Source organism: Heloderma suspectum, chromosome 4, assembly GCF_057233095.1.
Source record: "Heloderma suspectum isolate Gila_16-S chromosome 4, 16-S_ref, whole genome shotgun sequence".
Taxonomy (NCBI): Eukaryota; Metazoa; Chordata; class Lepidosauria; order Squamata; family Helodermatidae; genus Heloderma; species Heloderma suspectum.
Genome location: NC_139461.1, coordinates 123,214,726 through 123,238,901, shown reverse-complemented (window position 1 = coordinate 123,238,901; position 24,176 = coordinate 123,214,726). Strand labels below are relative to the sequence as shown.

The 24,176-nt window shown below is 44.9% G+C and overlaps 1 protein-coding gene across 1 annotated transcript; it reads right to left on the bottom strand.

Moving 5' to 3' along the window:
* Positions 1-342: 342 nt before the first annotated feature.
* On the bottom strand, positions 343-11,157 carry LOC146347380 (cadherin-9-like). The gene is made up of 5 exons (XM_084851501.1): positions 11,109-11,157; positions 9,123-9,193; positions 7,868-7,985; positions 7,517-7,768; positions 343-1,407 (listed from the first exon to the last, which is right to left on the bottom strand). Exons 1-5 carry the CDS (start codon positions 11,155-11,157, stop codon positions 917-919), a joined length of 981 nt encoding a protein of 326 aa, XP_084707627.1. The 3' UTR covers positions 343-916.
* Between the last annotated feature and the right edge of the window lie 13,019 nt (positions 11,158-24,176).

Below are 24,176 nucleotides of genomic sequence, written 5' to 3'. Positions count from 1 at the left end.
CCCGTTGATTTCAGTTGGCCTACTCTAAGCATGACTAAGGCTTTAATCCTGTACACATTTAAGTGGGAGGAAGCCCCACTGAACTCAAGCAGGCTTATTTCTGAGTAGAGATACATAGGATTGCATTGTAAGTCTGGTTCCGATCCAAAACATAGTTCTCATGTTGACTAAAGGGCTATGTGTGCTGAGTCAATGAACAGTAATCTCTTTATAAATACTAATTTATTTAATAAAAATACAAAAATATAAATATACATATATAAAAATATCATGAATCAACACAGAGACATTCTTTTACTCAATAAATATGGCAGTAATATTCATTCTTATTTTTTAAGGTGTACTCAGATATTACATTATAAGATGGGTACGTTATAAGATCGTCCCAAATAGTAGTAGGAAAAGTGAAGCAAAGCGTTCCTTAGAAAAGTTAAACTTTCCAACTCATTATTAAAGGCACAAAAAGCCTTTTTAGGTATCTTTTTTGTAAGTGCTGAATATCTTCTTTCCATCATCTTAGGCAGAGAGGGTGAAGTATAGTTTCCTTTTTGTCTTTTTTTAAAAAAATCCTAACCTTTTTTTATTCACGTTGACTTATTAAGAAAACCCTTACTAAGACAAACACCTATTTTTGTATTTTTCCAAGTAAGAGAATATAGGCCACTTTAATCTAGTAGTTACAGAGGCATTAATCCCACCAACATTGACCAAGTCACAAAAAGCTTTCTCAGGCCATGATGGTCTCCAAGTAAGCATGGAGCTCCTTCTATGCCCCCACTCACTGTCTACAATTTAAAGAAATTCTTGGCATATGTATTGGGATTGTATGCACAGAGCCATTGTCACTGAAAGAATGGGGCAGCTCCTGTTCATGTGGAACTCTTTTATCTGCAGTGGAACCACTGGGATAGGGCTATCAATCTTGGTCACTCTCATCTCCACCATACATATCTGCTAACTTTTTAAATCGAGGTCCCCAGTCACTGAGGTAATCATAATCTTGGTTGCCACCATCTGTAGTAAGCGATTCCAAAGAGCTAAGTGAATTTGCTATAGAATCATTCCCTTCATATGCATACGTTGCTAAAGAATCATAAGGAGGTGCAGTTGGATCCAAATCATTTTCCTTTAGCCTCCGATGGATAAAATCTTGGACATCAATATTTTCCCACAGAGGTGCAGTTCTTCTTATCTGGAAGATAGCTTCCGGCATCACATCCCTCCTCATTTTGCTTTCTTCTCTGGCTTCCGGATTTCTTAGCGTGCCAATGTCAAAGGCTTGTGTATCTTCCTCCCCGCCTCCTTCGTCATTGTAGGTCACAATATTGTCTCGTACATCATCCTTTGAAATGATCAGGGGCTCTTTCTTCCTCTGCCGCTTCATTGCTGCAAACAGGACAACTAAAACTGGAAGCAAACAAGCAAACAATGGTGGTGAGCAGGTGACACAAATACAGAAACATTGAAAAGTTCATTAAAAACATAAGGCAAGTTCCAGATAGTTTGCACTTCCAAGCCTCCCTGATAATGATTGGAAAGATTAAAGAACATCCTTGACTCTCCCATTGAAATGAATGGCACCTGAGGCTGCAAATCTATGCGTACTTATTAAAAAATATTCTAATTTAACTCAATGAAAATTACTCCTGAGTATCCACCCATAGGACCTGGTTGCTAAAGTCTATGACTAGGGATGGCATGGGCACTCATTTCGGTCTGCAAATCCATCGAACCGCTAGCACCCATGCCCGCCGAGCCATCCCCCCTGCTCGAGCCCCTCCTGAGTTCGGCGAGGGGCCGCAACTTACCTGGGCTCATCCGCCTCTGTCGTGGTCACCATGTTTTTTAAAAACATGGCAGACAGAAGTCTGTGTCCATAGACTTTATATGCAGAAAGCACCATGAATGTTCATATATGGGCAATTCACAGCGCTTTTTAAGTCTATATGTGCGCACAAATCTCCCTTCTTCCTTGCTGGTGCCCCAGCGGGGAGAAGGGAGATCTGCTCACAAGGAGAGGCATGGGCAAGTACAGCAGCTGTCTTTGTGCACAAGTCTCCCTTCTTCCTTGCTGGTGCCCCAGTGGGAAGAAGGGAGACTTGCGCACAATGACAGGCCCTGGACTTGTACCGCCATCTCTCGTTGCTGTTGCTGACTCTCGTTGGCAGCTCACTAAGGGGCAGGCAGCCCCACGGTACTCACTGGGCACTCATTGGGCCATCCAGGGCTTGCATGGTGGAGCTCGCAGGGGTGGGCAGCAGTTGAGCAAGTGCCTGCCAGGCGTGGACGGAGGTCCGTCCATCCATCCCTATCCATGACTCTATGGCAGGGGTGCAGAACCTTTTTCAGCCCAAGGGCCAAATCCCATTTCCAAGAAGCTTTCAGTGGGCTGCATTCCAATGGTGGGCAGGGCCAAAGGCAAAAGGGGGCAGAGCCAAAATAGCAGCCTATACTAGCTTAAAGCTCTCACTGCCAATAACGAAACCTCAGGAGAGGCATTTCAACCTTTTAGAATGGTGGAAACCACAAATAGCTGAAGAGGGCCTATATTGCACTGAGAGTAGGGATGCTGGAGAAATTCAAGATGGATTAAAATGAGCTTGGATTTCTAAGAATCCGACCTGTGGAATCCACTGTGGACCAACCCCCTCAGGCCGTACAGAGTCTGTAGACTTCGGTTTTGTTTTGTACTTTCCCAAAATTTTTCGCATATTTATTTGTAGAAAAATGTGCACAATTCTTCTGAGGAAAAGTAGAATGGAACGGCGGACAATATGCTAAATGTTACAAACTAAGGTAAATTATATAAATGGTTACAAAACCTCTTACATAATTATTTGGGTAATTTTCCTTATGAGGAGAAAACCCCCAATTCACATCTGTCTGCTGGCACACGATGGAACAAAAGGCACCTGACAATCCGTAAAACACAGACGGAGCAGATTTTTCACAGTCTGTACATCCCTACCTGCCAGTTACCAGGGCCACTGTTCCAAAATTCAGTGTCTGAGGAGAATGGAATGGGGGCCAATACACTAAATGTTACGTACAAAGGTAAATAAACAAAGTTATATAAACTTGTTACAAAACCTGTTGTGCAAATATTTGCATATTTTTCCTAGGGATGTTGGAGAAATCCGCCACGGACTCCAGTGAGGCTGGATTCTTTGGAATGTGCCCCCCCCCAGAGTCCGTGGCGGAACAGCCTCCCCCCCGCCACCCCCCGAAATCCCCCCCCCAGACAGACCTACCTGGCAGTGGATGTGGCGGTGAATGTGGCGGCGGCTCTGGCTTGTCTTCTGGTTGCGGCTGCCATTTGTGTGGCTGCCTTTTGCCATGATAGGCTATGTAAATACTTACGTACCCTATCACGGCAAAGAGCAGGGGCACAAATGGCAGCCGCGACGTAATACTTATGTAGCCTATCACAGCTTGGCAGGGACGCAAATGGCGGCCGGTATAGCAGCCGCAATTTGTGGCCGCAGCAGCCCAGCAGCGGCCAGAATCTGGCTGCAGGTGGCCCTGGCCAGCAACTACACAGAGTCACTGTGGAGTGGAGCCAGCCGGGGAGGATTCCAGGGGGAGGGACGGAGCACATCCCCCCCCACTGAGGATGCCCCAGATCGGAATGGTAAGTACATTTTGTACATCCCTAATTTTTCCACATTATTAAAAAAAAATGCATTCATCTGTTGACGGACGACGGAACAAAAGGCTCCTGACAATCCATGAAACAGGGACAGAGCGGATATTTCACAGATGGAGCGGATTTTATGACCTAACTGAGAGTCATAAAAAAGAATGTTGCTGAAGCAATGAGACTAATATACACAGCTAGCTTATCTGTTCTGTTTACATCGTTTTCATGCAGCAGAAACAGTTTCTAGAGAATACATTTCTCACATTGCCTGAGTGGGATAAAAGCTGGCTTTCTTTTTGCCTTATCTATGAAGGATACTTTCACTCGCTTTTCAACCTGTAGCTCCCTTTAGCATTCTTTATCCTTATTGTAAGCAGCAATGCGTCAAGTGACATAGTTAATGACTGATGCTTAACAGTCGGATCTTTAAAGAACGTCCCATCTTCTTACGAGATGTAGCTTCTGCTGATTTCAGTATTTGGACAGCTTATGAACTTGCAAAATCTCACCATAAATTTAATCACCACATTAAGCTGCAGGAGGTGATATAATATGTCAGTGGGGTTTTTTGTACCTCTGCTTCAAGTACTACTTATGTATCCTTGGTAGGTTGCTGTTAGTGTCCCCTCCCTCCTGCCAAATGATCAACATTATAGCTATAGCTGTTTTACTATAGTTAAATCATCACAATATTATTCTATTCCACAACTTCTCATGGCATTTTTGACCTAGCTATCTTTTTTTTCTAATAACTTTTTTTTTTTATTTGTCATTTAACTGTTGCCACTCTCAGAAGGGATGGATGAAACCTCCCCGACCTGGCCCACATGCTACTCGCTGAATCCCTGCTACTTATCTGACCTAAGCAGTAGGGATGTCAGAGAATTCTGCGACGGATCTCAGTGAAGCTGAATGCCAGTGCATTCGCCCCCCCGAAATCCGTCGCGGAACGAAGCCCCCACCCCCCAACCCATGAAAGGCGCGCGGGACGGAGCACTTACCTGCTCCCGTCTGCACTGCTTTGCAAATGGCAGCCGTCCTGCGGCCGCCATTCGCTTCCTCCTCTTCATAGCTGTGATAGGCTACATAAATACTTACGTAGCCTATCATGGCTAATGCAGGGACGCATTTGTGTAGCCTATCACGGCGGTGGGGGGGAACCCAACATACGCAAATGGCGGTGGCTACCGCCATTTGCGTACGCTGGGGTTTTTCCCCCTGCCGTGATAGGCTACATAAATATTTACATAGCCTATCTCAGCTCAATACAGGGACGCAACTGGCGGCGGCTGCGACAGCCGCCATTTGCGTCCCTGCAGGGCTGCCCAGCGGTCGGATGTCTGGCTGCGGGCGGGCGGAGCCGGCCGGCGGCTCCGTGGCTTGGCTGCGGAGCGAAGCCGGCCAGGAAGGATTCCGGGGGGAGGGATGGAGCGCCTCCCCCCTGTTGAGGATTCCGGGGGGAGGGACGGAGTGCCTCCCCCCCCACCGTGGATTGCCCGGCGCGGAGCCAGGTAGGTGTTTCGTACATCCCTACTAAGCAGTGTGGGGCAAGCTGCTAGGCTGTCCGGGGTGCTCTCATTTTTTCGATGAGTATTTTGTTGCAAGATTAGGCTCTGCTTTTTCATAGAACTACTGTTTGCACAGTAGAACTACACAACAGTGGCCATAAAGGTTCATTTCTATGGCTCAAAAGAACCTTTACAGCCACTGTTGTTTAGATCTACTGAGCAAACAGTAGATCTATGAAAATTCAGAGTTCCATCTTGCGCAAAAATGGCTGCTCACATGGACACCAAGAGGCTGTGGTGAGTCCCGGCCTTGTGCATGGGGTAGGGGTTCACTTAGCTGGGTTTGGGGCATGGGGGGATTTGTCAGGTTCCCGGACTGAGTCCGGTGCCTGCCCGTGCCATCCCTAACATTCAGATCCAGAACTGAAACACTCAGTTATGAACGTTCAGGTTCAGAATTGAGATGCGCTTCACCAAAGCCTTTCAGGACCATGGATTCCGTGGTTCTCTCTGCTGTCTGGTATATTTTCTTATCTACCCAAATTTGATGTAGGGATACCCAGTGGAGGCTGGTGGCTCCTATTTTGGTGGGGCTGTGAATCCATTCTGGAACTCTAAAGGAGCTAACCAAGGTGCTGAACCCTATCCCCAAAATAGATTCAGCACCCTGGATAGCTCCTTTAGAGTTCTGGTTGGTTCTGACTGAAACCCAAAATGGATTCACAGCCCCACCAAAATAGGAGCCACCAACTTCCACCAGGGATGCCTCAGGAATTCAGTCTCTGTGGATTCTGATATGAACTGACTTGATCATTCCAGAATAATATGTGATTGGAACTTAATAATCCGCTGCTGTTTAAGCTTTCCAAATTAGTAGGATGTTGGATTGCAAGGACTGCATAAGTACTATGCCCTAAGCAGCACTTGGCTTTTGTTCACAATAATGCAATAATTTTAGCAATACAAGTACTGTCATCCTCTCAATGATACAATTAACCTGGTGGAATAGTGACATTTTGGCACAGATGCCAGGTAAATCCATTCCCATGAAATGTACAGACCTGGGTTCTATCCAATGGTTGTTCAATGATAGTGCTGATGATATTGTGTTGGCATAAGCTAGCACAACATAATTAGTACTAGCATTGGATATGACCCTTTGAGCTCCTGCAACCCCTGTGAGGTCAGCAGTCCTGGCCACACACTTCATTTAGGTGAGGTCTGGTGCCACACACAAGCAGATCATGTGGACCAGCTTTGTCTGTGACATCAAAAGGGATACTACAGATGAGGATGGGAGAGCCAGGGATGCCTGAGCTCACCAAGATTCTCCAAACTCCATTTTGAGGTTCAGCTTGGCTCACTCCCATTTGCATTTGCAACCTGTTTTCTTTTCATTTGAACAGGGAAAATGCACATTTCCGTACACATTTTTCAAAACTGCACTTTCACCCCCATTGACTAAAATGCATATGTTTTGGAAAATGTGCAGTTTAAAGAGTGCATGGGGTTTTTTTTAATACACTTCTTTAATGTGATAGAAAACTCAGAACTGTGCAAGCTTTTGCCAAAAAAATATGCTTCCGTTCATGTTTGGGGTTGTGAACGAGATGCGTTCTGATTATTTGTGAACTGAAATGAAATCCTTGCACATCCCTACAGCTCTTCCATTCTCCCACATGGTTGTGACAGACAGAGAGAGGCTGAAGAGAAGCAGGCAAAATGGTGCCGTGAATCACCCATATAGCAAGATTATAGGTGTAAATTGGCTATATACACCTGTAATCTTGTGTATATGGGCAATTCACGGTGCCATTTTGCCTATAGCTCTATGTGTGCTTATTCACAATCACCACATTTTTTTTTGCAAAATGGCAATCACGACCCAGAGGACAGGGCCTGGGTAAGTGCGGAGAGCTTGGTGAGTGTGTGTGTGTGTGTGTGGGGGGGGTCGAGAGGGGGCAGAAGCTTGGTGGGAATGGCATGAGAGTGCAGGCGGGGGAAAGTCCACTGGACTCCTGGACCGAATCAGGGCCCAGTGCTCTCCCTACTTTGGGGGCTACAGATCAGAGACCTGGAAAGACATGCAAAGCTCTTGTAGGCTGTCCCAAATTATGGTTGCATACATGTATAGACTGTGGTGCTTTTCCGAGACAGTGGCTTGAAATGTGCATTACATTGCTTTGGATGTGCAATTGCTAGTATCACAACAATCTCTAAATATATCAGATTTTTAGATTATGGCTGGTCTGCTTGACCAACTGGACTAAGGAATGTTGAGAAGATGGATCCTGGTTCAAAATCCCTCTTTTTTGACAATTAAATCATTTTCAGTTGTAAAGCAGGAAAGGGGGAAAGAGTTACTTACCCAGCAAAATAATGATGCAGAGGAGAATAGCAACGAGTGCTCCTGTGCTGAGACCTGCTGGAAGGAGCAAAGCTTCGGCGTTACAGGACTGCATGTTCCCCCGGCTGTCACAGGCACACACCCTGATAGTTAGTGTGCCGGTGCTACTCTGGATGGGGTAGTCATTGTCAAATATTACCACTGGCAGGAGATAGGTGTTCATTTTATTGCGGTTGTATCCATTCCTTCTCGTTATAACTCCTGCTGTGTTATCTGAACCAGAAGAACAAGAGAAATGGAAAATTACGTTCAGAAGCTTTAGGTAAAGAGACGAAGAAAAAGGAACATCTGGAACCAATAGTTAAAGCCTACCTTTGTTGTCTACAACAGAGAAGTTTGGATGGATTGAGTATTCTGGCACCAGCTCAAAAAAAAATTTATGTCCGCGAGGTGGCTCATCTTTGTCCACTGCACTAATGGTTTGTATAAGCTGCCAGGAAATAGGGGTACATATTGTCAGCAAAATAAAATAACCTTTTTACCCTGTAATACATCTATTCTGAGAAATATCCAAAATGGCTCAAGAAGAAGAACCAGGCCAACAGCCTTGTGCTATGGTCATATGGACTTAATACAAGAGATGGGTTTGTGAGTAAGGGAATGAAAGCACAACCCCCAACAGCTGAGAGGAACTGTGACCATCTATTGCTTTTGGCTAGTGGCTTTCCAACTGTGTTCCAGAAAACCTAGGGGTTGACTGGAAGCTTATGAGGACTTCCTCTGTAAGGATGGACAATTGCCCCTGAAAGTCTGCTTGTCTGCCATCTTCTGTCTTCCCCAACAATACATAACCATGGCAACGTGCTGGTGTCTTCTAGGACAATTTCTCAGTTCATGTGGGACAATGATGAGGACCAACATGGCTGCCTAGATCCTGTGAGAACTGTGTGTGACCTAGAACACTTGGTGAAAAGGAGAGAGACAAAGGCCTAGGATGTAAAAAAAGTAAAGGTTTATTCCACAGAGAAGCCCAACACATTTCGGCCCTGTACCATATATTTCTGGGCCTGCTTCAGAGGCTCAGACAACTCAACACATTAGTTTACATTTATAAACAAAACATTTTCAAATATCTTATTCAATTTCATATATACACTACAACTGTCCTAGAAAACTGCCCAGGATCCTTTGCAGTGCTCAGGGATTCCTCAGTGGACAAATAAATGCAGAAAGGGTTCTCTCAAGACTGAATGCTTGAAAACCACTTCTTTAGAGCAAGGAGAGAACTTCCTTCCCCTACGTGTGCATGGTTGAAACCAGGGATTATTTCCTCTGAATACTGTCATCCTTTCATCATCATGAAATGTCATGGGTGATCCTTTCAAAGATGCTTTAGAATCTCTCTTTAAGACTATCTAGTATAGGCTATTTGGGTGCAATCCTATTGTGATAGTTGGCAGCCTCTGAAGTTGGAGGTTGCTGAGGAACCAATGCAGGGTAGCCACAGCACAGAGATGATCCTCACAGCTTTGGGAAGGGGGAAGGAAGGAGGCTGCGCAATGCATAGGAAGATGTGTGAAGCAGCTTCCATGGTTTCCCCCTTCCCCTTCCCCACCCCTGGGACCACCCCCTTTTCACTGTCTCCGCACTCCGTTTCCAAGCATGGAGATATAGCCAGCACAGAGGGAACCATGTAGGCTACCAGGGAGAGTAAGAGGGAGAGGGAGCAGGGGGCACGATTTCTGGGAACCCTGGCTTTGACCTCGGTTCCCAGAAACTGAAAAACCCTATGGCTGTCAGGGTTGCCTCTGAGCACAGGGAGTGGCAGAGTAGTTCAGATTCTGAAGAAGAACCACAAGACATGGGGGAGGAAGTTTCCCAGTCTTGTACAGAGATGGATAGGCAGACTTCTCAGGCTTCAAAGGCACAGCTGGATGGAGAGGGCCCCACATCTTGTGGTTCTCTGAACTACTCTGCCACTCCCTGTGCTCAGAGGCAACCCTGACTTTGGCGGCCATAGGATTGCTCCCTCCAAGGGTAAGCTGTTCCCTTTTTGTGCTACCTATCTGATTTCTCCTGTATAGCTAATCTTAATCAAGCTTCATAATTTGTAACATGGGGTTGGACAGTGTATTTTGACAGACCAAGGATTCCCCCCCTGTGAGCTTTTCATACCAGTCACCTTAACTCTTTCATACTACTTGCCTTAACCAAGGGGAGACAAGGGAGAAACAGGCTGATGTCACTCAGGGGTGACTATGAGTTAGCTGGTAGTTGCTTCCCTCCCAGATAGAAACTCACAGATCTTGGAGTTCTGCTTGCCCAAGATCTATGGTTACAGTGGTGGCAGCAATAAGTAAGGTCCCTTGCTTTTGAAACATCTGGGTGCTTTCTACATAGGCAGTAAAAAGGTAAAGGTGTCCCCAACCAGTCGTGTCTGACTCTAGGGTGTGGTGCTCATCTCCATTTCTAAGCCGAAGAGCCAGCACTGTCCAAAGACTCTTCCGTGGTCATGTGGCCAGCATGACTGAACACCCAGGTGCACAGAACGCTGTTACCTTTCCCGCCAAAGCAGTACCTATTTATCTACTTGCAATTTCTTGCTTTCGAACTGCTAGGTTGGCAGAAGTATCCAACAGGACACTTACACCCCCTGCCAATTCTGTTGCACCTTGCTGATTCTGTTGTACAAGTGGTGGGTCCTGCCAATTTCATTGGGCAAGTGGACCTCGCTGTTTGTGCAATGGAGATGTAGCACTTCCTAGAGGAAGCCCCAAAACAAGTGGAAATACCCCGCTGACCTGCCCATTCTAGAAACAAGCATTTTAGTTCATTGCCTCTGGAAGCATTAGATCGCCATGCTGCAAGCGGTGGGTGCTGCCTGCAGAAGAGAATCAGTGGGGTGCAGCAGAATTGGTGGGAGCATAAGCACTCCACTGGATACTGCCCAGTATTTTTTATTATTATTCTAGCATCTGACATAGGAAAGAACAGTACAATTCTTGTCCTTCATCCTTGCATTGGACAAAAATAATCCCCACTTTATAAATGGGAACACTAGGTGGAGATTGATTTGCCAATATTGATTAATTTAGCCTTCCCCAATCTTTTGACTTCCGGATGTATTGGACTACAACTCCCACTATCCCCCAGCCAGCATGCCACCCATAAAATGTCTGGGAGAATTTTCAAAAGGCCTTCACCTGCAACCTCAAAGACTTTAATGAAGATGCCAGGTGAGCTTCTCTAGGGAGGCCATTCTATGGATGGGGTGTCTCCAATGAAAAAGCCTTCTCTCTCATAGCCACCTTCAGGAGACACTTGGAGGAAGGCCTCAGGCAATGGTATGGGAGGAGGAGGTAGGTCTGGCAGGGTATGGAAGGAGATACTCCTTTGGGTAAACTGATCCAAAGCAATTTATGGCTTTATAGGTAAAACCCAGAAATAGACTGGCAGCCAGTGCAGATAGCAAAGTACTGGTATAATATGATAGTATCTGCCAATCCCAGTCAACAGTCTAGCTGCTATGTTTTTGGATTAATGGAAGTTTCTGGACCATTTTCAAAGGCAGCCCCCCATACAGCACATTGCAATAGCCCGAAGAGCAAGTTACCGGAGAATGAATAACTGCCGCAAGGGTCCCTGTCTCTGGGAAAAGCCATAGCTGGTATAACAACCCTAAGCTGACAAAAGGTGCCACTAAGCTGACACTTGTGCCTCTAAGAGGGATCCATCCAACAGCACTTCAGACTAGCACCGTTGCCATGCCACCATTCTAAGCTGATATGGATGCTTAAAATGGACAACTTTAGCTTGAAATGGACAAATCGACTTGAAAACAAATTAAATTTTTCCATTCTAAGGCTCTATAGCACTTAAAGTGTTGGTGGCAAACAACAACTTACTTCCTTTTCCCCATTTTTGTTTAAATACACAAGGCAGGGGCAACAGGGGGCAGCAAGGGGTGCATGCAGCCCATGGTCTCTGTGTTGCCCACCCCTGCTTTATGGAGAGTGCAATGCCATCCAGAACAAGGTGAACACCACTTAAATGGATGAACAACTCACAAACAATATATCTGTCCTCCTGAATGGATTGGGTCTCAGTTTCTTGGCCCTTGTCCACTCTATTATTCTGCTCAAACACTGCTTCAAAACAGCAACTGCCTTGCCAGTATTAGATGAAAAGGAGAGACAGAGGTCTCTGTTTTATGAACCTTAATGGTGGTCACTTTTAAATAGTTCATAAAAAACAGAGAAACAGGTAAGCCTAAGGAATAATCCCATGCAGTCTGAAACACTGGGTGTGGGAAGGCAACACCTCCCTATCCGACAATGCCTAAATGACACCTCTGGTTCCTACTTGGGGAATCTGTTTATCTTTGCACCTCCCACTTAGTTTTCTATGCCTTGCCACTGCCAGTCCCTGCCTTCCCCTTCCCACTCACACTTAACTTTCCTCTGAAAGAAGAAGAGGAAGAGGAAGAGGAAGAAGAGATCCATTTCTAAGTGAAATCAAGACATTGCTTCGGGGTTTCTAACTTTGCATCCTCCTTAGAAGTGCATAAACAATGGCTTGTTCCCAGCTTCTGCAGGCAGCACTCAGTGCTCTGAATAATTCTGGGTGCTCTGTTCAGCAAGCTCAGGAGTGACCTTCTGAAATCTCCAGCCACTTCTAGTGCCTCACATTACAATTACAGCTACTCCACGTGCACTACCCACTGTCAAGTAGATTTCAAGTCCCTTCTCAAGTTGCAGTATGTTCAGCTGGACCTGCAAGGGGGGTGGGGAACCCAGGAGAATGCTATGTGGCACTAGCTGAAGGGTGATGGCTGGCAAACTCAAAAAGACAAGCTAGCCTGTTTCATCTTTTTTTCTGAAAAGATGTTGACATGCACCACAAAGAGTGAGTATAGGAAAGTGGCAGGAAAATTCTCCAAGTCAAACATGCACTGAAATAGGTAGGTGGTTAAATGTTCATCTGTCCATCCATCCATCCATCCATCCATCCATCCATCCATCTATCTATCTATCTATCTATCTATCTATCTATCTATCTGCCAGTTTACAATCTTCAAGTCAGAGTGACTCAGAGTGCAGGATCAGAGCAGGCTTGATTTCTAAACACTAGAGTCACCAGAAATAGGGATGGTTGAGAATTTCAGTTCAGTTCAGTTTTGATAAGAATTTACCAACGTTGACAAACTTCTCCAGGTTTGAGAAAAAAGAACATGAGATTGAAAACAAAAACAAAAACACACAAATGAGGGAGAATCCAGAGGTAACAGATTCATCCAACCAGACCCAGGGATTGGATGCTTAGCTCCTAAAAGGCTGGGTTTGAATCCATTTGTATTCAACCACGTTTGCGGTACTCAATTACAGTGTCTGCTTTTCTTTTCTTTCTTTCCTGAGGCTAATCTCATCTCTAACCACTATATAGCAGGCAGGTACAACATGGTCCTTGCCATGCTGGGAATAGCTGTATCTATTCGATTTGGCTGGTGCCAAATGGTAGGTGAGAATTTTGTTTCAGTTCATTTTTTATCCAAATTTACCAGGATTCATGAAGTTCATATTTGGGAGAGACAGAACTTGCGACTTAAATAATTCAAATGCTGAGGAAGCAAAAATGACATATTCATCCATCCCTAAGCAGAAGCAGAGAGCAGATTTATGCCCCACCCCAAGAAAACCCTTTTACTTTTTTCCTTCACAAGAAAATCTCAACCATTCCCGAGAGAAAAGGAAAAGTCCTCCCTTCACCCAATTCTCCTCTGCTGCCTGTGATGGGGACCTTCTTCGAGTACATACTGGAGCTCCTAGGAGCACCCTGAAGCCAGTGGCACTCCCCCACCATTTCCTGCAGCCCAGATCATCCACCTCCGGCTTCTTCCCCAGCCCCCCCGCCCCCAAGCAGGGAAAAGTATCTCCAGTCAGCAATATTTCCCTGCTGAGAACTGAAATACTCTGCCTTTGTCAGAGTATTTAGCATGGAGAAGTAGCTTATCATGTTTTGCTAACTGCTTATGTTTAGTCTGGAAGATACAGGCTAGGTCAGAGATTTTTTTTCTTCTTTTTTTCTCTCCTTTTCTCTTTTTTTAAAACTCTTTCTTTTTAAAATGGATATGATATACTGTACAGTGTGTACACGCATTTATATATCTACTACAAAATACATTAGTGATGGTTGTGAGGTTGATTTTAAGCTTATTATATAATACTATAAAAGGTATTAGTGATTTGTTATTATTATTATTATTTATACTTTTAAATCTCTATTATTATTAATATTATTACTGGCTAGTAAGATTTTTGGTTGGTTAAATTGTTAAGCTTTATTACTATATGTTAGCTGAAGGGCAATATATGGTTATTGGAAATGAATGGTAGGCCTGCTTCCTTGCTATAAGACTGATGATATGATATTGAAATGTTAGGTTGATTATTTATGCTGTATTGAATTGTAATATTGCCAATGTTATAGATATGATTTTTAAGCAGAATAGGATTTGAAGTTTCTATATAATGGAGTTTAAATTAATTTTTAAAATAATTCTTTGTTTTTTTTCTTTTTCATGTTTTTCTTTTCTTCCCTCTCCTTCTTCTGTTTTCTTTTTCTTTTCCATTATTGCTGTGTCCCCTTAAGAATACTGTATTGTTTTGAGATTGTAGTTATTGATTAGGTTGTTGGTATTGTGTATTTCATTCATAAAGTTAAAACATAGAATAAAAAGTGTTTGTTTTTTTTAAAGTAGTAGACTATCATGGAAAATCTCTTACATCCAATCATGTGTGGCTTCTCCCCCCCCCCCTTCACTGAGCAGACATTGGATCATGGGTATCCATGTAGGGGGAGGGACAGGAGCACTTGCCCCCCCCAATACTAAATGTATTTATTTTAACGTACACAGACTCACGCACATCCAGCTAGTCAACAAGAGGTTTAGACTGATCTCTTGTGACCAGTCCTATTGAGAGTAGGGACACTGGAGAAATCTGCAACAGACCCAGATGATGAGTTGGGATTTTCACGAATGCAACCCATGGATTCCACAGCAGACCAGCTTTCACCCTTTGGGTGGATTCTGCAGACTTGCAGACTGATTTTCTAATTTTCCTGAATTTTGTGCATTTTTTGGCATAGAAAAATATGCATTAAAAAAAACTGCCCCAAAATGTGCATTTCCCCCAAAGGCTAAAGCATAAAAATGTGCATTTGGGGGAATATGGGTGCAATTGCACATTTGCACAACTGTGCATTTGCACGAATTTGGAAACAAAAGAAATCCAATTCCGTCGATGGATGGACGATGGAACGAAAGGCACCTGACAAACACAGGCAGAGAGGATTTTGCAGAATCTGTACATCCCTAACTGAGAGTGGCTGCCAAACCCAGAGTCTTTGCACTCTTCTTGAGGAGCGCGTTCCTGGCCCAGCAGGCAGCTCTGATGAATGCTGCTTGTTCTGAATCAATGATGCTTCTTCTGCAAATGTCACAAATTTTGGAAACCCTAAAAATACAATGACAATATCAACACAGGAGTTGTGGTGCCTTTTTGTGATCAGATGAGGAACTTGGGGGGTGCTTCTGGACCCAGCTTTGCTTCTGGAGGGGCAGGTGGGGGCAGTGGCCAAGAACAGAAACCAAAAGGGCTGATAATAAGTTTCTCAGAAAAATGGGTAGCAAAAATCCTTGTCTTGAGAAAGAGAAACTTAGTGCTACTGGTTTGACTGGTTGAAGGTTGAAGGAAAGGGACAAGATTTTCTATATAAGGTTGCTAGAAAGAGAAAGCAAAGAAGCAGAGCTGTTTCTAGCTGTGGACATCTGCAACTACTTCAAAAAGCAGAAGACAGCTAGTGAGCCCCAGATGCATACTGAAGATACGACTTCATCAGACAGCATGCAAGTAGCACCCAATGTCTCTGCCTCAAAAACAGAAAATATCCAAGTACAGGCAGGGGCAGGGCATGAGAACATCCCAACTGAAAATACTGAGGCATGACCAGTACTGTACAACTTGAATTACAGGAAAAGCTGAATACAGGGCACTACAAAGAAAACCTTCTAGCAGGTGAGTTAAAATTTGAGCTGTTTATGCAGTGCTGGGCCCCTACAGAAAGTTACGACTTCAGCCATGGTAGTACAGGTCCAAGAGCATTTCGCCATGCATGGCTTTCTAAATACTGTCCTTTGTTAGCATACTCTGCTGTTTTGAAAGGACCTGTATGTTGTTATTGCATATTATCTTCCCAGCCAGTAGTACCAGGGGGGAGGGGTTTACAGGGCACATTCATTACCAGTGTTTGTACCAAGTATAAGGACTTCCATGAAACTTCAAGAGAGCACTCAAAAAGTGGATGGCATAGTGGTTCACATGAAGATGCTTCTAGCTTCCTTTCTGTCATGAACAATAGAAAAGGTGTCGATGGAACAGCAACTTAATAAGACATATGGAAGAGCTATAGAGGAAAATAAAGAGAAGCTACACTCTATAATATCATTGTGACAAATCATCGGGGATTAGAGCTGTACACAAACGGCCTTTCAAATTTCTCCAGCCTATTTGTGGGCAGAGAAATTGGAGAGACGATTTTACTGAATTTCTCCTAGGGAAGGAGAAATTCTCCAACAGTTTTTCACAGACAGCACTCACTATTGGCAGGGATTGTAGCATAGCTTCTGGTCCCCCCACCCCAGGGTTTTTGGTTCATTGCACTGTTTCTGTAGGTGGCAACAGCAACTGTGCTGAAGCGTCCACTTTTCTGAGGCAGAATTTTGAATTTCTTTGGGTGGTATTTTTGAGCTTACCTAATCACTGTGAGGTGGCTGAGGGTGCTGTGTGTGTTTTCTCTCTGTGTTACACATCCTTCCATTGCTCTGTAGCCTCCCAGGCCAGCTGCACTTTTTGAACTGAAAAAGTCCCATGGGATAGATTACTTCATGATGTCCTCCTCATGATGGCTTTAATTGAAGTGCAGGAAGCCAAGGAGGCTACCGGCTGCCACAGAGATTATTGTATGATGACAAACAGGACACTCATGCACACTCCTCAGCCACCTCATAAATAAGGTAAGCCCCAAACCCCCAAACCCATGAGAATTTCTCCAAAAATTCTCTGCCTTTGAATTTCTTTTCGAAAGCAATTTCTTTTCTATCAAATTGAATGAGAATGGTGGAAAAAAATGTGGGAGAAATTTTCAGCATAGCACTATCAGGGATTGCTGTGGCATACCCTGCCCTGGTATGCAGCTGTTTTACTCTTACAGCCACTCACCTCTCAGCCAACACAGGGAGGGGAAGGGCTGGCAGACTGCTTGGGAGCAGCAGTGATGTGGGGCGGGGGGGGGGAGGTCAGGCAAGCAGTTGTTGCTACTATGCAGCACATCCCTGAAGTAGCAGGGAGACGTTGCTCAGCTGGCCAGAGCTCTGGGGTGTGGCTGCAACAGGAGAGCATTCTTAATGGGGCAACAACTAGGCAAGCGCTGAGGGTCAGAAAGAGGATGGAGAAAGCGAGTAAGAGATCAAGGGTGACTGAAGGCTGGCTGAATGCCAAGGATTCAGAGGAGGGAGAAAAAGCAAAATGGCTTGGAAGAAAAAGAGCATAGGCAAGCAGAGGGAGGGGACAAAGCCCAGATGAAAGAGGGGTTTTAATCTCTAGCCTAATGCCTGGGGTTGTTGGTGCGTTTGGAAGAGGAATAAGAGTCAGCAGTGGCTGTAAAGATGATAGAGTAAAAGGGGTGGAGAAACTGAGCCTGACCTGGCAGGAAGAAACAGAGCCTAAGGGGGCAGCTGAAAGGATACTTAGCTGAAGAGCTGCCCCAGCTGCAGACTGGGTGTACTATTGGGTGAAAGGCACAGGCATCCCTTGCCTCCTCAGTGGAGGGGCGAGAGTGTTGTTGGAAGATCCTGCCTTGAGGAACAACTCCAGGAGGAGGGCAAGGCAACTGAACTCCTGTCCTCAGAGCTATTTTCCCCAACAGTCTTGGAAGACAGAACAGAGAAGCTTATTGTCCTGCAAGCCAAGACACCCAGCTTTAAAGAGATGTTGCTGGGAGGAACTTTTCCATAGTGTTTTCTGGGCATGGGAGTTTTATAGTTCACGTTGTGTTGGCTATAGGGATGTCAGAGAATTCCATGACGGATCTTGGTGAGGCTGAATGCCAGTGCATTCGGCTGCCCGAAATCCATCGCAGAACGAAGCCCCCGCCCCCCCAACCAATGAAAGGCGCACGAAACAGAGCACTTACCTGCTCCCGTCCACGCTGCTTTGCACATGGCGGCCGTCCTGCGGCTGCCATTTGCTTCCTCCTCTTCATAGCCGTGATAGGTTATATAAATACTTATGTAGCCTATCACGGCTAACGCAGGGACACCATTTGCGTCCCTGTGGAGGCCATGATAGGCTACGTATTTACGTAGCCTATCATGGGGGGGGAACCCCAGCATATGCAAATGGCAGCGGCTACTGCCATTTGCGTACGCTGGGTTTTTTCCCCCCCTGCCATGATAGGCTACATAACTATTTACGTAGCCTATCATGGCGGGGGGGGGGGAAACCCAGCGTACGCAAATGGCAGCGGCTGCTGCCATTTGCATACACTGGGGGTTTTCCCCCTGCCATGATAGGCTACGTAAATATTTACGTAGCCTATCACGGCTCAATACAGGGACACAAATGGCGGTGGCTACAACAGCCACCATTTGCATCCCTGCAGGGCTGCCCAGTGGCCGGATGTCTGGCTGCGGGCAGCCGGAGCCGGCCGGCGGCTCCACGGCTTGGCCGTGGAGCGGAGCTGGCCAGCAGGATTCCAGGGGGAGGGACAGAGCGCCTCCCCCCATCGAGGATTCCAGGGGGAGGGATGGAGCGCCTCCCCACCACCACGGATGCCCCTGCACGGAATCAGGTAAGGGATTCGTACATCCCTAGCTGGCTACCAGTGATGTAACTCAACACCTTTTGAGTAATGAATTTAAGTGTCAGCAAGAGTTTGTGGTCATGTGATCTATGAAAGTAATGGAACAAGGAGGATTTGATGTATGATATCCAATGGACCTGTGGACAGTCATGCATCATGCATCACATGACCTTGCTCTTTGTGGTAAGGCCAATGCCACAGGTAGCATGATAGACCTTTTACATTTTCATGTTGAGGCAGGGGATAAAATATTAAAATTTAAAATATGGGAACTGAGGCAGACAATGCTAAGTACAGCTCTCCAAGAATGCAGAATGAGTTAATAAACTGTGTGGCAAAATTTGGAGGGAAGATATTGTTGTGAAGGCTAACACTTCCATGAGATTCTCAGTTTTAGCAGATGAAACAGCCAATATTTCTGGCACAGAACCACTGTCTCTGGGTGTAACATCTGTGGGAGAAAGTGATGGGAATGCATCTGTACATGAGGAATTCCTTGGGTTCATTTCCATCTCAGACCAAATTGCAGTAGACATAGCCAACACAATCTCACCTGCTGTTCTGATTTTGGACTAGATCTCAGTAAATTAGTTGGACAAGGATATGATGGCTGTTCAACCATGGCAGGAAAAGAAAGTGGGCTTGAAGCACAAATCAGGGCAATGTATCCTCAGGCAACCTTTGGTCCTTGCTCATCCCATAGACTTAATCTCACTAAATGATCTGAACGGCATAAGTGATGCGCATAATGCAGTTGGCAAAATTGAAGACAACATTTTAAAAAAATTACGTATGTGAGAGTATCCAAAGATGATATCTAATACCCAACATACCAATGCCATGTGAAATATGGTGGACTCAAAAATATGAGAGTATCCATGTGTTTGCAGAAAATTACACAAGTATTGTCCTGCAACTCAAGCAATTAGCAGGATCAAGCAACACCAAGACAAGTTAACTTCATACCAGTTGTTGTATGCATCACGGACATCATTTTTTTATTGTTTTTGTTGTGATTATAACCACATATTCTTCAATGCTAGAGCCAGTCACCCAAGCTCTGTAGTCTGTGAAGTTAGATTTAATGGAAATGAAAGCACGTATACAAGAGTTGCTGTGAATAATGGAACAACACAGGAAAGCTAGTGAGGAGACCTTTAGCACAATAATAGAGAAGTGCAAGGAACTGACTTGATGAAGTGGATGTAGAATTTAAAACACCTAGACAAGCTATATAACAGAAAAACCATGCCAATCATCCCAAGCAATCCACAGAAGAGTTCTACAGGTGGTCCATCTACATTCCCTAACTGGATTCACTTATTACCTCACTGAGAACTCATTTCAGTCATGAAAGTCAACCCGCTTACAGTTTGCTGAAACTACATCCATCTCAGATGTACCACACTGAAGAAAAAGACTTTCAAGCCCATGTCAATTTCATTCAGGAACTTTAAAAATCTGACGATTTTGGGATGAATCTGTTACTTGGTATGAGCTGTGGGCAAAAAGACATGCCAAAGAATACACCCAACATTGTGTGACATATGCAACATGACCCTCACTGAACTACTGGACCATATCAAACTGTTCCCTGCTATCAAATAGGCCATCCTTACAGTTGGGTAAGTGTGGCGTTCTGTTTGCGTAAAAATGGTGGCTCAGCCTTTTACAAAAGTACTGATTTTATGCAAATGGTGGCTGTAAAGAGCCCATTTTCTATTTAGGCCATTTACACCTGTAATTTTGCGTAAATGAGCCTCTTAATGGCTGCCATTTGTGCAAAATCTACCTTTCCATAACAAGCCAAACCACTATTTTTACACAAGGTAGTGGCTCGGTGACAGAGTGGGAGGCCATGCTCCACTCTCCAGGCCCCCACAAGCCTCGTGGTGAGCAGGGTTGGGTGGCTGGCCGGGGTCCATCGAGCAGTGCGTAAGGCAGGATGAGGTGAGTTCTTCCATCCCTAGTAAAGATCGACTGTCTGGCTTGTGTTTGTTGAGTGTCCATAGAGAAAAGTCCTATCCCCAGGAGAAATTTATAAAAGAACTTATTAACTGTTTTGGCCAAGATCCTCAAAGACTCCAGTTTTTGTTTAAAGAAAGATCCACCTTGCATTATATTTTATGTTATGGACAGACAAGTATTAACAAAACAAGTCTAACTGGTTTCAGACCTTATATCTGGCATTCACCATAGCCTACACAGATTTCTGTGAAGTGTGAAGCTCAGCCATAGGGGTTTTTAATTTGGTTCCGAGCTCTACAGTATTGTTGTTCAATGGACAAGTTGAAGCTGTATGTCTAGTGTGTTACTCTGTTATTGTTGAATGAACAAATAAAGCAATTCATTAAGAAGTTAGTTCTGAAATGTATAATCCTATACAATACAGTGAATCACCACCACGCAAGCCCACCACTGTTTCTCATCTCTTCAGCACCATTTAATGGTTGCCATTCATTTCCATGGGAAAGAATAACATGTTCAAAGCATTGATGCAGCAAAGACCAAACCTGCCCTCAGTCACCGAGATGGAATGACCCCACCCACACTGACAAGCATATGCAACATGTCTGTGCGCAGGGGCCCTTGCAAATATTTCAGACCTCCCTCAACACCCACTTATCGTAATGATGGGCCTTTTGCCAGCTGCTTCAACTGAAAGCTGTTCCAAGACAGTGCTTCTCATTAGTGGCAAAAGAGCAACCAAGGGGGAAGAGGAGAATCTGCTTAAGAGGCTATAGATAGGGCTATGTGTAGGCCACAATTCAGTGGGGACAAAGACAACCTGCAGAATGTGGGATTCTGCCACCGCCGCCATTCCAAGAAAAGTAAAAAAAAAAAAAAAAACCTCCCCTGTGATAGGCTACGTGATGATTAACGCAGCCTATCACGGCTGACTTTGCAGATCTAGTCGTGATAGGCTACGTAAATCGTTACGTAGCCTATCACGGGGCATTTTTTTTTTTTAACTTTTCTGTTGAAGTTCGCGGCCGGGGAGACGGGGTACTTCTCCCCGGCCTGAATTTCGGCCGGGGGCGAGGCGGGAAGCCTCCCCCCCGGCCTGAATTTCAGCCGGGTGAGGCGGGAAGACACCCCCCACTCGCATGAACTTCGAGGGGAGAAGCGAAGCGCCTCCCCCCCACCGTGAAAAAAGCTGCGGGACAAGGTAAGTCCCTTTCGTACATCCCTAGTCACGACACAATTGATAAAGCAGACTCAAAGCCGATCAGGCAAGGCAGGTCAGAACTGGCAGGAGCTCAAAGTCCGTCTCTGGGAGTCCTTGCCAAAGGAAGTGAGGCAGGTGGCTACCAGGCTACCTGTTCAGATCAGATGTGGCACCCAGGCTGTGGAATGAGCTCCCTAGGGAGGTTCACCTGGCACCTACATTGTACTCCTTTCAGCACCAGGTGAAGACCTTTACAAAAAAAATACTCCCAGCATTTTAGCATGCTAGTCTTTTAGCTCCACTCTTTTAAATCTGTATTTAAATTTCTGCATTGCTGCTAGGTTTTATTCTGGTTGTACTTTTATATTGTAGTTTTAAGCTTTCATATTTTATATTGTTTTTAATGTTGTACTTCGTGGTTTTAATTTTTGTGAACCACCCAGACAGCTTTGGCTATTGGGTGGTATAGAAACAACATTAATAATAATAATAAAAATAGCACACGGCAGGAAGTATTCAAATAACACACTGCAGGCTAGAGTATTCTCCCACCAAGAGAGCTGATGTCCCAGCAGAGGACTGCAGTCAACTGAGAACTTAAATAGGCTGGCAGAGTCTGGTCTAATAGCTCCACCTTTTCTGGATGTTGACTGTAGTTCTTCTTAAAGGACCAGTGTCTGTTCCTGCAGTCCTGAGAATGGCTGAGGGATAGGAGAAGCTGCAGGGAAATCATCCTAGTCAGATGTTGATGGGAGAACTATGTCCTCAGGCTGGGAAGGTAGAGAAGGGAGTGCTGAGGGCTCCCTCTGAAGTAGGATGTCAAACTACCTGTAGGAATCAGAGCCCTTCTTGGGGTGATGTGGACCCTCAGAACCAGAGGACATGAAAATATGTTGGAGTTGCATCCTCTGCATCAGCAGTGCAACATGGCAGCCCACACTTCAAGGGTAAGCAGTAGAGGAGTAGCCAGTCACCTTTCAGACTGAGTAAGGTGTTCTTGTTCGGGGTTTGGGGGGGGGTCATATTGGGTCTGAGATAATTCCCCTTTTTTACCTACTCAACACTGCTGGCTTGGCAGGGAGGTGAGGCTTTACAATATGGTCTGATTTATATACTTCCAGGCCATCCTGAGGCATCTTAAGGGTGAATAGTTGCTTCCCCACCAAGCTCTCATTGTTGACTGGCTCAGGGTGCATGTGTTGAAGGGGACTGTTGGGCCCTGGAGGCATCATCCCATCCAAAGCTGACCAGTAATGGATGGGCAGTGGAGGTTGGCAATGGCATGGGGCCCCTCAGCAAGCCTTAATTTTGGCTGGCAATGAGAAGTATGGATCAGGTCATTGCCAGCCAACTGTGATTGGGCAGTCTGAGCTGGGATGGGCTTGCCCATGTAAGGAAGACAGTAGGAGGTGTGGCTTCCTAGCCCTCACTTTAAGTTGTAGGGACCTTAATTGAGTTTGAGTTTATGGTGTGCAAGTTGCTGCCCTGTAATTAATAAAGATGTGGCTTTTATTCACCCTATATCTGTCTCCTGTCTTCATTCTGGTATGTATGGGCAACAAACTTTACTTGGTCCTGAATTTGGAATAACCTAGATCTTAATTTTAGATAAACAGATCCTAATTTTGCATTCGGATCTATGTGGCTTTAGTCCCAGCAGTTGTGCAGGCTATGACAGCCAGCCACAGAACAGGTGAAGTGGGATGTTAATGCATTTTTGTGACATCTCTTGCCAAGGAATGAGAGTCCTCACAAATCTCCTAGAATGGTGTCCAGCCACATATTCATACTTTGCTCATCTGTTTGCCTGGGGAACCCCTGCCTACTACTTCTCACCTCCAAGTTTTGCTTCCTACTATACTGGAGAGATGAAAAAGAGATAACCAAAATGGTTGTTCTCTCATAAATAGGTCATTTTATGTTTCTTTTTGCTTTTCACACAATCATAAATCATCATATAAAGCTACCAGAAACTGTCCCTTCCTGCTCACATTATAACACTATTCTGTGGATAAGTCTTTCTTGTAGCACTGCGTGAAAAAAATTTCTCTGAGTCATCCTCCCACATAATGGAGCTATGACAGGACCATGAAAAAATAAATCGCACTAGGCAACATACATTTTTAATATGCCTTAACAATCCTCCATGCATCATAAAGCAACCTTATTGTCAAAGCTGATCCTGGATTTCAAATGTTGATTTTGTTTTTTCAGACTTTCTGCTGCCTTTTTCATTCCTCCTGCAGTAACATTTGCAGGTACAGCAGCCTAGAAAGAGCTGTCAACAATTTCAACCCATGTATCACAATCAAATCCTGCAACTTTTCTTGAAGTATTATACGAGAGAAGTCCTTTTGTATAAGCATCAGATCAACTAGATAAAACTTTGTAGAGGCCTCCAAAACAACAAAAGGCTAAGATAAGCAGGTTAATTAAAAAGCCATGTAATTAGATCCCTGCAATTACTGCCTTGAAGAATGCATGGAGTAAGTGTCCAACTAGAAATGCCCTACCCGGCGCCAGCTTGTCTGGCTGAAAGGGGGGGGCATTGCGGGCGGGTGGGGTGATAAGACGTATGGGCCTCTGATTGGT

Excerpts from the sequence above, each read along its gene's own strand:
- LOC146347380 (XM_084851501.1), bottom strand. The coding sequence starts at position 11,157 with ATGGCTTTTCCCAGAGACAGGGACCCTTGCGGCAGTTATTCATTCTCC. Across the intron at positions 7,986-9,122 it reads GCGGAGACAGTGAAAAGGGG|CTTATACAAACCATTAGTGC; the intron begins GTGGTCCCAGGG and ends ATTTCCTGGCAG. Across the intron at positions 1,408-7,516 it reads CTGCATCATTATTTTGCTGG|TTTTAGTTGTCCTGTTTGCA; the intron begins GTAAGTAACTCT and ends GTTTGCTTCCAG.